This window comes from Teleopsis dalmanni, chromosome 2, assembly GCF_002237135.1.
Source record: "Teleopsis dalmanni isolate 2A chromosome 2, ASM223713v2, whole genome shotgun sequence".
Lineage (NCBI taxonomy): Eukaryota > Metazoa > Arthropoda > Insecta > Diptera > Diopsidae > Teleopsis > Teleopsis dalmanni.
Genome location: NC_051847.1, coordinates 209573609 through 209587536, shown reverse-complemented (window position 1 = coordinate 209587536; position 13928 = coordinate 209573609). Strand labels below are relative to the sequence as shown.

The following is a 13928-nucleotide window of genomic DNA, read 5'->3' as shown; positions in this document are numbered from 1 at the left end:
GTGAGTCTTTTTACTCAATTACTTAAAGGTGTGAATAAAAAGTAGTTAACAAAAAATATATATTTTATGAAAATAGTTATGAAAAGTAGATGAATAGTTTGTATCCAAAATATTTTTTATTTTTTTAATATTTTTTTCATAAAAAAGTTTTCAAAAAGTAGTGAACTACAATAACAAAAATTCATTTTTATATTACTTTATTTAATTGAATTTTTCACTGACCACACAGCTGTTTCGAGTATTGCCAAATACTCATCATCAGTAGTCTTGTAAATAATTCTTGTATTTAATTATTCGTAAATAACTTTTTAGGACTGCAAGTATCAGGAATCGAACTTGTGCGCTGCCAAATTTGAAGCTCAATGTCAGTGCTCTTTAAGCAACTGATCTAAAGCCGTACTTGAATTTATATATATTTTTTTATATAACAATTATACGAAAAAATATTAAATAAACTACATAAAACATAAAAACTAACATACTAATATCTTAAAGTTGAATTTGACTTGCCAGAAGCTTTTCTCAAAATTACAATGAAATAGTTTATATATCTTAAGTTCGATTAATTTCCATTGCGATATGATTAGTGTATCTTTTCACATTTCATTGAATTTGAAATGAAAAGAGAATAAATACTTCGTTTCCAATTCATATCATTAAACTTTTTGATATTATTTACTAACAAATGATTAAAAATATTATGACTTCTAAAGTATATAATTGACCTTAGCAAAACTTTGTTAAGACTATAAGAAAATGACACTTTGACAAAACTGACATGTATCACAGGTCAACGAAAAAAGTTGAGAAATATGGCTAAATATTTTGACAACTTTTATAAGATAGTTAAGTTATTTGTGGTTTATTATAATTTTATCATATTCACATTTTTAATATTACAAAATATTGAGGATACAAACTTTTACTAAAGAAATTTTGCGTGAAATGGCTTCATATATTTATAAATAATATTTAGTCGTTTAAGCAAATAATTATAAAAAACTAAGGACACACTATAAGGAATCATAACTATAAAAAATATCTTATGAAAACTATGAAAACTTTATTTATTATATATTCTTCTCTGTTTCTACTCTCAACTTTTTTGGTTTTCTGGTGTTATTGACTGATACTTTGACTACTGTTGAAGTTATATCTGACTGTTTGAGTGAAGAAATTTTCTTTGTAAGAGATATGCAATCAATTTGGTAAAGTAAGTAACGCTTCAATAAATGTTTTTATTACTTAAGTAAATGAAATAAATGGTTCTTATTTAAAATAAATAATGACTCTTAGAACGTGAACCCAAAATATTTTAATAATAGTGTTAAAATGTATTTAGAAGTATTGACACAACAAACCTAATTTTAATTTTTCATTTTAATTAGCTAATTTTGATATACTATCTGAGACAGTTTTATTCTTTGGATATAAAATAGTGTTTTTATTTTCAATGAGTAGCATTTCAGTTAATTAAAAAAACAAAACTGCGACAAAGTAAATTGTTAAAAGGGAAGAAGCAGAAATTAAAATCTTTTAATAAAAATAAAAATAAAAACAATGTCCTGTGCAGATACATTTTTTACTTTACCACATTTAAAAATATACTATAAATTGTGATAGTTGAATGTTAGGGTAATTTGTTGCTTCTCTTTTTTGTATAATAATAGAAAATACTGAACGAATTCATCATTAGCACAGCTGTGCATCTTTGCTTTTCTAATTTGCAAACGCTTGAGGAGATTTTTCAACTTCAAAGTAACACACAGAACCTAGGTTAATGCAACAAAGTGCAAAAACTGCACAGTTAAAGGTTAAAACACAGTTGCAGTTTTTACTTCCGCTTGCCATCTTCAGCTGAAAGTTATCTACAAAAAAAGTAACAGAAGTGCAATAAAGAAATGTCTGTGTTTAATGTTAAATTTTGTGATATCCTCACAATTTTATTCTGTGTGAGCACAGATAAGCAATGTTAAAATATGCATTTTTAAAGTTAAACGTCAGTGTTGAAAGGTGAGTGCCAGTGTTCATGATAAATACACTAAGCATACAATTTATTCAACAAAGTATACAAATTCTTAGAAAGTAGATAAAAGTTGAAATGGTATAATACATAAAAATGAATATTTAAATATTAGTGCATAAGGAAAAATAGATTAAAAAAAAACTGTAATTAACTGTAGTTATACTATAATTGTAGAACATATAAACATGGGCTGTAGGACTTTTGTAAAAATTATTGAAAAGTTACACTTCAGAAACTTCCTAACTTATATTAGGTTCCCAAAATACTCGGATGGATTATATGCCTACATTTTCAATATTTTTTTTTTTTTGTATATAAAGTAATATAATAATATATGTAATATACATTATACATTAAAAAATTATTAAATATTTAAATTAAGATAGTTATGATATAAAGTCTTAATGTTTTGATTCACTCACGATGCATTCACATATTGACTAAAATAACTCATATATATATGATAACTCATATTGTATATATACAATAAATTCAAACCCCGTCTTTACACCTTTACTGGATTATTGTTTATCACTTCATCAGACCAAGCATTAATTGACCTCAGATCCGCATACCTCCCCGAGGAGCCTGTAACCATTTTGAGATTTGATAACGCGGTGTTGATAAGTCTGTCAGTTTTCGTAAATAATTGAAATAGCTGCAACATAATATTTAATAAATTCATAATTCGTACTTCATGTGATTATCATACTTCTTTTTTAAATTTTTCAACACTCGAAGAGATATTTACAGCGTTGTTAGGTTAGGTTAACTTATGCTGGCAAGTGAAAAAGTCCACGTGTAGACTATTAAGGTCCATTGCGTTATTTGATCTGAGTCTTTTTTCTAGCGATTATATGCATCACTCAGGATGCGCGTGTTATAAGCGAATTGTAATAAGACTTCAACAGTAACCTCAGGAACGTGCTCTAATGTGCTACAGAGTTGTTATTTATTATATATACTACATTTCTCAAACACACAATGTCAGGGTTAACTAAGCCTATCATGGCCTGATGGCTTGATAAACAATATAAAAATGGAAATCCGAAGTTCATGTTAATGCGCAATGCTGAAAAACGTACTTGGCTAAGCAGATTATCCAAATCTGTATGCTGTGATGATGATCTAATAAAAAATATGATTTTGTTTGTAATATTATGAAGCTAATGTTCATTAGCTATATTGAAAACTATTATTTTATCAAAAAGAAATTATAAAAATTTAAGAAAAATATATTTATATAATAAAACATATGCACACACACTAAATGAACTTCCAATCTAAGTACATCTCTCTCATTATACAACAATAATTAGAATAACCTCGTAAAGTTTCGAAAAATTCTATTTATATTTGAATCCTGAACTACAATAAAATAGCATAAGGAGTTTAAAAAAAAACCAAAAAAAAAATTTGTTTTATTTAGCAATAAAATAGTTGCACGCAATTTCCGTTCTCGTTTCTATACAACAACACAATAAGCACAATAAGCACAACAGCAATTAACAACCACAAAATGAAATGAAACCAATTTGTAAAATCAAATTTACAAAAAGGATAATTACAATACATTTCCTTCACCAAAACACACTTGCCCAACACTGCGTATGAGCAGCGGCGAATTTAAATTTTTAAAGGTAAACTGAAATTGTCGGTTTTGCCTGATATCTCAACAGCCAGGAAAGCAAAGTTTAATTTAAACTTCGACGCAATGAGTTTGTTTTAATTTGTGAGTACAAAATTTGACCACAAAGCGAAGTTCACAAAAAAAAAAAAATAAAATAAAAATGCAAAGCAGGATATGCTTAATTAACAAACAGAATTTACCAAAAGCTGTGATTAAGGAATAAAATTTAAATACCTAATTGCCTGCTGAAATAGAGAAAAAACATATTTCCTCCTCTTTTCAAAGTTTTTATTTTGAAGTTTGTTTGGAATTTTCAAAAACATGCGAAAATATAATTAAGCGCCGCTTCGTGTTGTGGAGGAGCACTTGAAAGGATTGAGTATTTGTGTGGAATTTTATATTCTAAATTTTAACTGAACTACGCTTAAATCAGAATTCTGAATGCGGATATTATTTTTAGTATAGTGTGCACCTCCTTAGCAATTTGATAACTATATTTTGTCAAAGGTTAGTTTAGGTTAATCAGATAGGGTTTAAGCAAGCCTTAGAGCCTATAGTTAGTCACAACAAAATATATTTTATTTATTTATGTACTAAAACATTGTTCCATTGTATTAAAATTTCATAGTACTCTAATGATGAGTTTGTTAATGCCTCTGGCTGGTTCTAGTTTGACCTTTTACTTACTACCCACTATTACGAGGTTTATGTGGATTCAAAACTGCTTTTTGGCTAAATGAGGAACACTCGTCCTCCCTCCACCTCAACTAACTACCTAACTGATGGTGACTATAGATTATAGTCGAAATATCGGGTAAAGTAAAATCTTTTAAAAACAAATAAAAATTTTTTAAAAAGTTTATTATTTAACTATTGATCAATTAGCCCGTAAAAAAACAAAATTATTAATAAAGATATTATTAAAATTTATTTTTAATATTTAAGAAATCAAATTTTTATTACAATTTTTATTAAATATAAACTATTTATATTTTTTTTATTTGTGCATATAAATTAACAAAATAAAGAAATTAATATTCAATTAGTACCATATTTTAAAATTGGTTTTTATAACAATTTATTATAATTGTTTACATATTTTGTTAAATTATTTAAACATTTAAGTTCCTCAAAGGTTGTACTACTAAAAGCTTAATGTCAATAATAATTAACAGTGAAGGAATGTTGATGTTATAGTAAAGCCTGTTTAATAATTTAACAACCGAAACTAAGCTAGGTGACTTAAAATATAATGCTGAAAGTAAAGAATTTCAATTTCTAGGTAAAATGTTCACCAATGTCCTTTGTACATAAATACCATTTTATGATTTACTCAACACTGAAGGTGGCCATAAATGCCAACAAGTTTGTTCTTCCCTTTGCTTGGTTGTGAAGTTCTCAGTTAAACTCATTATTGGCCCTCATGCTTTTGTTTCCGGCTGGTGTAAAGTTACCTTTTGTAAAATTTATCCTTATCCACACCTTTGTGCGTATTGTTCTCGACTATACTTTTAAGGATTTCATATTACTTTTGAAATTTTCTCATTATAAAGTGCTGTATTGTGGCGTTAATTAAAGCCTTTTTTCTTGCTGCATATTTAATTGTTTTATATACTTTTTAATTTTTATTGTTCATAAAATAAAAGCTCTTAAATTAAAGTTTTTATAAAGAAAAGTTATGGTAAAGCATATTTATATAAAAGGTAAACACTACTTTTGTATAAAATTTACAGATTCTTTGTCAGAAGATTTCTATATGAAATATATTAGCTAAAAATAGAAAACTTTATTAATTAATAAAACAAACGTTGAAAGGGACAATGGAAATGGTGCTCCAAATCTGAGAAATTTAAAAAAAAGAATTAATTAATATATGAAATATGTTCTATACTAATGGTATTTATGCATTTGGTATTAATCAATTAACTTTTGATTTCGAAAAAAATGTTGACTTATATACTTATATATGTATGATTTTTTTAAATGTTTACATTTACTCATGTATAATTACATCATTCATTAGTGAATCTATTTAACCACAAATAAGTATTGAGTTGTTTTTATTATTTGTGATTCGACTTATTTTTTTTTTATTAAATAATTTATTTAGATAAATTTTACCAAAAATAATTCAAATAAAATTAATGTTTAAATAGAATTCATTTGTTTAATTAATTGACCAAATAGTTACAAAAACATAAAATAAATTTTAACACAAATAATTTAAATGAAATTAATGATTAAATAGAATTAATCGGTTTTGTTTTAAATAAAGAGTAAATAGCTACAAAAAACATTAAAGTTAAATATAATTAGAAAAACATATTATAAATTAAGAGTTATTTATTTTTAATTTTTCAATTAAATGCAACACATTATTTATAAAAAAAAAATCAATCAAAACTAAAATTAATTCACTGAAATCATAATAAAATATACATTTCATTAAAACTTGGTAAACTTCTTCCTTTATTTATTATTTATTTTATTTATTTAGAGGACAAATTTCCTGGTATTTAGTTTTTTAGTGCGAAAGTTAGCGAAAGTAGATCGGCAATAGCCTTATCAATTTGTTTAACTTCGAAGTTTATGAGCTAGTATGTTTGCTAAAAAGAGACAGACAGACAAGCAGAGCGCAGTTTCGGCGAAACATATGTTCGTTCAATCATGCTGTATGAAAATGTGTAGTGCCAAATATTTTGACTTTAAACTTTGACTTTATTTTGACTTTTCTGAAAAAGTATTGTTTGAAAAACCTCTTCATCATATCTACTAGTTTCTATTAAATATAATAGTCATTTTTGTCTGAAAAGTTTGACGTCAAATGACATCTTTAAACTTAATATAACCTGTTAAATAGTATATTTATATATCTATGAAGCCGTGCTTAAGTAACAACCTTTGTAACATATGCATTTATTTCTTTTTGGTTTGAATAAGTTTATTTTATAGCCATGTATCTAAGGACCTCTAAATGGTCGAAAGTACTACTTCTTCTAAAGACTTTTCTTATGTTAATATATCTTATCTAGTTTCTAATTTGTGATGTTATGTTTAGACTACTGTACTTAACTTGTTAAACATTCAGTAATGGAAACTATCTTTCATATAAAATTCATACAAAATACAAATAAAAATTTGCTTTAGAGCTTAGGTAATTCTAAGTAAAAATAAAATAGGACTTTATTAAGAAGTTGTACACATAAATGCAATATATAAAAACATATACCTATTATATTAAATTAATATATGTAATTAATTGTTAAAAAATTTGTGTATAATATATTATAATTTTGTTGAGTGTAATTCGAATTTAAGTTTATAAAGAATTACATTAAAAGTCATAATTGAAAAATAAATTGTAGAAATGTTCTCTTCAATTAAAAACTTTTGTTTTTATTAAAACTTTAAGGAAAGTTTCATATTAAAATATTACTTTAGTCTTCTTTACATAATAGATTAACTTATTTTCTTCCATAAAACAAAGGTAACCATTTAAAGGAATGCTTTCCTTGGAAAATGTTTCAGCTCTCTGGAAACTATTCTGCAACTGAGCGTTATTCTTAGTACCTATAAACATTGTAAAAAGAAAATTTTTACCTTACAAACTCAAATACAATTTACAATTCAAATATTTTGACTGTCGCTCTTTGATAAACGATTTTTTATTTATATTTTTCAGTAACTCTATTTGTCTTGAAAAAAGAGAAAAAGTTGCAATAAAAATGATTTCACAAAATTTCTTATAAATTTGCAAAGTTTCATTGAAAAGTAAATTCCAGCTGCAGAAAAGTGCAAAGAAAGTTTGAGAATTGCTTATTTTAAGATGCTGGCGTTATAAGAGTTAAATCGTGCGATTTAATATCGAAAACAAAAAATATATATAATGAAAAACTATAAATTATTTAATACTTTTTAAATATTGTTTGAAAACAACTTTCAAGATGTGTTGTTCTTAACTTACTCTTATTTTTTTAAAGTGCATTATTTTAAATATTTTTAGGTTCTACTAAATTTAACAATGGATGGCAGATTTTTATATAAATACAAATAGAAAAAAAATGCTAGATTTCTTGTTCACGCTCCTCTCCAACAGTGACCAGGGAGGACTGTGGTACATTTCACAGTATTCACGTAATTAAATTTAATGAGATCCCAAGCTTCTGCCAAGTTGACAAGAAAGTTATACTTACTTAAATAATTAGTAGGCCATTACAGACGTGAGTCGTCCTTGGCTGCGTCGTGTATCATCCGGCAGCCACCCCGACCCGAGAGCACTTGTTGTTCCATATGTTGTTTTTAAAATAAGCAGTTGTTCTTTTGTAATATGCTTACAAAAGAATAGGCCTAATGCCGACTGTTTAGATGGGAAATAACAGGCGACGACAAAAAAGTTTGACAAAAAAGTTTGACAAAAAAGTTTGACAAAAAATGCAGATGTTAATTCTCTTTTGTTGCTTTATATGTTTTATTATTTCTTTTATATATAATACATATACAAATCTCGATATTTTTAAAACAAATGAACTTACTTCATATGTAGAAATTAGAATTCTGAATGTTCTAAATTACTTCGAAGCATATATAAAATAATTACTTTTCTGTAATAATTCTTCCATTCAAATAATTTTCTTCCTTTTCAATGAAATCAAATTATTTTGGTTATATCCGAAAATATGATGAATAATTCCAATCGCATGAGCATTACTAAAATTGCGCTATTTTTATTGCCTTTACGTGTAGTAAAAAAAAAAATAATTCATAAAAAATAATATAAAAAAACAAAGTCAAGAGAAAGAAAATACCAACACCAAAAAACCAATTTAAATCGTCTGCAAACGTACATGACGTGCTTTTATTTATTGCTGGATTTTTTATGCAAATTTAATATTATTTTAATTTCCATAATAAACACCGAGTGATCAAATTTATTGCTATCATTTGCTGTCATATCCTGTGGCTTTCAGCTATGATTGACACTTGGAGCGAAAAGTTTATAACGAAACACATAAACGCCACAAAATGTCAACGTAATTTAATCCTTCGAATGCGAGGATGACAGTAATTTTACCGAAAATACGAAACGAATATTGTGTGTGCACAAGGAACGGTGTGGGTACAGCGTGGGTATGGCATGGGTATGATGTGGCTTGTTGATAGAATTTACTGGTCGGATCGAAGTACAAACATAAATAAATAAAAAACAATTTGGACGCACTATAAGTCGAAAAACTATAATGAAGAAATAAAATAGCTCAATGTCACAGCATGAAAACGATAACTGTGCGTAATGTGTACTCGTATTCAAACCATTAAGGACATTTGGCAATGAATGCGTGTATGCGTGCATGCGTAAGTGCGTAAGTGCGTTTGCTTAAGCGTTTATACGTGAGGTAAGAATTTTCCACTATTTACTGCCATTAAATTGATATTAAGTTTCAGAGTGAAAATAAAAGCTAACAAAACTAAATTACTGAAATAGGAAGCAACATTTATAATTGGAAAGATTTAAAAATACATTAAAATAGTTAAGGTGCTGTCATTGAGGGTCTCACAAAAACAAAAAAAAAATAAACACAAAAAAAAAAAAGTAAACCTTAACCCAGCACTCAACACTCGATAAAACGCAGCAATTTAGTTACCAACTCACAAGCGAGTATCTACTCGTATCTACAACTTACACGCAGTTAAGCATTTGGCTTAATAAACAATGACACTGCGTAAGTGTGCTGGTTGGGGTTTGGTGCATAGTTGGATGATGATAATAATGATGACGCTATTGGCCACGGTCATGGTAGTTGTCATACACTGAGCAATCATGAAAATGCCTTTGAGCTCAGCTGTTGTTTTCGGCATTGGTGCTAATGGCTTTAGCGGTGACTGCGGTAATGGCTGTAACGACGATAATACCACCGATAATGATAACATTCGCAACTATGGCAAGGGACAGCCAAAGTACTAGGTTAATATGCTTCTGTTGTAGCACGTAACGAGTATGCGCCTAAAAGCATTATTGCTCTATTTGCATGCACGCAACACTCTGGTTCTGCTCTGCATTGCTCCTTTTGTGCAAGTGACGGGATAACATTCACGTCTACACTTTTGTATCTTTTACTTGTATCTGTGCCACGAGTATTTATTTTAAACAACAAATAGCAGTTAAATGAACTTGCGGCAAATCATAACAAACCTAAAGAAAAAGATATTCCCATTTTATTTTTTACTTTTTCTGAAAATGTCACAATTTTGAGTTTTCTTCGCTTCGCAAATGCTTAAAATAATTTGATGAACACGTGCGCTCACTTGTGTGGAAAATGTTGACACAACATCAACAAAGAAAATGTTGAGTAGAAAGTTTTGATATCATCAAATTTGATGGCATTTTGTTTCGAGATTTAATTTAAAATAGTTTAAAAACTTCTTCGAAGCTGCGTATACTTATTACCATTCTTGTATCTTATATACCTACATCTGCGTATGTGAAGAGGTTGCATATTGAAATGACAACTTGACATTTGACATCAAAAAAAATTATATTTTGAAATTAACTAAACTCACGTAGCCTAAAGAAATACATTTTTAAATACAGCGAACAATAAATATATATCATTCTTTAATGAAATAAAATAAACGTAATTGAATTTCTAATTTACTAAGAATAAAAGAAGTTCGTTTGAGCTTGATGAAAATTAAGCTTATTCTATACTTTTTTGATAATTTAGTAGTAGTAATAATAGTACAAGGTTAAGTATTTAATTTTTAAATTTTTTGTATAACAAAACAATTTATAAATTGCTATAATTATATACATAAAGCTCACAGTCTTGGCAGTCCGCAGTCCGCCGCTATTGGCAATATATTCTATATTAAAACCTGGGTCAATTACATACTTAGATATTAAATGAATTGAGTTCACACATTCCATTTACAAATAAATATAAAGCAAGTTAATATATAAATATGCACAAGATTAGATAAATGGAAATAATGACTTCACTTATGGAGGCTTCAGGAACTTAGGTTTGTCAACAACGTCGAAACAAACGATGTAACTCTAAGAAATAAAAATAATGACAGTGAAGTGAAGTTCATATCAATGAACATGCATTATCTGAACTTATCTAGAGCACAAGTTTGTAGTTATTTTACGTGGATAGCAATTATGCTTCAAAATAATGCAGGTTGATGCACAATAGATTTAAATTGCAATAGATTAAGCAGATTTAAGTCGAATGTAGGTCATCCAGTTAATAAAAACCAACAAACCAACGAGTAACGATCTTATAATAATAAAGCTGCTTTAATATCTGAGCCCTAAAGAACTAGCAAGCATATTTCCACTTTTTTAAAAAGATAATATTGGATAAGAATATATTGGGATACTTAACGTACTTTCTGATATATATCAAGCTTTTACAGGCTTACAAATAATTTTATTTACAAACCTTGCATAGTTTATATAGCTTATTGTGTCGCTTTTCTCAATCTTATCATAAAAGACACTAATTTTTTCTCAATTATATCCATTATATCTTTCATATTGTCATATTAACTCTTCTATTAAGGTCATTGCTAGGGCACAATCCATAAATAGATTCATGCTAAATTTTATTCGTGTAAATTTGAGAAAAGTAAATGATCATTTCTAAAATATGTTCGGTCTGAATAAATTGTTGAGCTTCTTATGTACATTCTTTTACTGAATTTTTAAATAAAACAACATATTTATGATTTTTTGTAATGATCATATAATTTAATAATGCAAGAACTTAAAAACTTTTTATTTACAACTCATCCATTTTATGTTTTTCACAATTGTTATCGCTGGTGAACAACTGATCGACTTAATTACTCGTCAAGCCACAAGCACATGCGTGCTTACGATTTTATACTCGTGTATGGGCCGCTTCAAACTTTTCATGCGAAAAGTGTCAAATTATCTTGAATTTACTTCATTCGTATTGTTAGCCATTTTAGTTTGGAAGTGTTTTGTTAGCGGCTCAGTTAGATTTTGTGTAAGCTTGCATTTCTAATAGAATTCGCAAAACAATGCCTACAGTAATTGCCTTAGATACATCGCTTTCGATGCAATCTTGTATAACTGATGGAAGTGGATTAACATATCACCAATTGGCATCTGATGCCATAAGGCAGTTGTTAAAGTATTTAACGCGTAACTCTAAACTGGAACAAGTTTGTTTGGTTTGTTTTTCTCTAACTGCGGAGTTGAAAGTCGACTTCACTCGTGATTATAAACTAATACGCAAGGCAGTTAAAAACGTTGAAATATCAACAAAGTCTAATGTGTTGGGTTTGCTACAATTTGTTGGACCCCTAATTAGTAAAACTTGGAGTTTGGATAGCTACTGTCATGTTGTTTTGTTTACTGATTGCCCTATTGGCTTTCGAGACAATTTGTTACAAAGTTATGCAGAACTTAAGAGCAAAACTGGTGATAAGGATCCTTGGTTGAAATTGTTTGAAAAAACTAAAATTAATTTAGTTGGTTTGAGTCTTAACAAAAAGTATAACAAAAAATTTTTGCAAGTGTTAAAGCTCTACAATTACTTTTTTGAGTCTTGCGGTTTAAAATGTAAATATGCTTAATTTATTATATAAAACGAGTGTATTCAATAGTATTTATTTCTTATAGATAAAATATTTACTCCAATATATATCAAAGATAAAGATAAGAATTATGCAAGTGATCATAAAAGACGTCGCATCAATACTAAACTTTCTGGATCAAATTCATTGCAAGCAGATAAGATGAATGAGCAAATTCGTTCTTCAATGTGGAAAATGGTACACGATCTTTGTGTGACCAATTACAAACCAATGGAAATACTGTTGAAATGTGGCAGCTATTTCCGTCTGGAATGTCCCATTACCTTGTGGCCACAATTTCCATCTTACTATGGTTTTGATGTTGGTTCTTGTTGTTTAATGTCCAGATTAGAAGTGTGTGGCTATTTATCGATAGCGGATATTGGTTCACCTGCTTCATTGAGCCGTCACGTAATATTACCAGTGCTAAATAAACAAGATGAATTAGTTCTAGTTGACGGCAAATATAAATATGCTTCTCATCGTAATGATCTTGAACTATTGGAAAATGATATGCGCAACTTTTACATAAGAGACGAGGATTGCAGTGATGATGAGAACGCATTTAAATTGGGTGCACCATTACCAAAACCACCAACTGAAAAGGAATCTTTGATTGTGTTGTTGTATAAGGCATGCAAAGCGGATAATGTAGCTGCACTTGTCTTACTTAATGATAATTGGTATGCCTACATATTCGTCTGCCCTGATAGTGACATAGAACAAAGTTTACTTCTGAATGTATTACCACCAGGAAATAATGTTATACCATGGCTTGGTGATCTACGTTCGCTTTGTATTCGCAATGATCCCGATGAAGTAAGCTCTTCCTCAGAACCTAATAATCCTTGGAAAAATTATAGGGTTTGGTTAACGCAATCATCACTTCATTCGAATATTGAGAAATTATTGACACATGCAAAGAATATGCCTGAAGAAACACAAAGTTTCTTCACCGAACTAAATCTCATACGTTTTTCTGCAATAGCTTTAGGGTTTATTGATCTATTTGAAGCATTGGCTAAATTGTTTGAAAAGGAATGTGAACATGTATTAGTCAAATCGAATCCTATATGTGTACTACAACTAACACATGCAGCTGCTCAACTACGTAGACCCGAAAATCTTGATCACACAAAACCCATTTTTCCAGCGGCAACTCTTACAGAAGTCAATGCCAACAATTCAAATGCATCAATGAATAATATTGCATCTAATGAAAATCCTGAGGCAGTGGTAAGTCCTGAAACAGTGGTAAACCCTGAAGCAATGGTTAATCCTGAAAGAGTCGTTAATCCTGAAAAAGTGAAAAATCCTGAAACAGTGGTTAATCCTGAAGCTGTCGTTAATCCTGAAACAGTGGAAAATATTGAATCTATGCTTGTTACTCACGCATGGATGAATTTTAATTAAAAGTGAAAAATTTCACAAGTGTTTGTACTTTCTATTATATATATTAATATTTAAAAATTATTATTATTATTTAATAATTAATTAATAAAACGTTTTCAGCAATTTAAAAGTGGTCTTGTTTTGTCCGATATTATCTGTCATATCATGTATTTGCTATAGGTGCTATAGGTTTCAGCATTAAAAGTGTTTGCAAATACGCATTCTAGATAAATTTTGCACCTTATCAGTGAATATCCACTGTTTTTTCATATT

At 28.4% G+C, this 13928-nt stretch overlaps 1 protein-coding gene across 1 annotated transcript; it reads left to right on the top strand.

The window, feature by feature from the left end:
• The first annotated feature begins 11633 nt into the window (after window positions 1-11633).
• LOC119686267 (integrator complex subunit 14-like) lies at window positions 11634-13677 on the top strand. Its single transcript, XM_038100807.1, has 2 exons — window positions 11634-12249; window positions 12310-13677. The coding sequence occupies exons 1-2, from the start codon at window positions 11706-11708 to the stop codon at window positions 13674-13676; spliced, it is 1911 nt and encodes a 636-aa protein (XP_037956735.1). The 5' UTR covers window positions 11634-11705; the 3' UTR covers window position 13677.
• The last annotated feature ends 251 nt before the right edge of the window (window positions 13678-13928 follow it).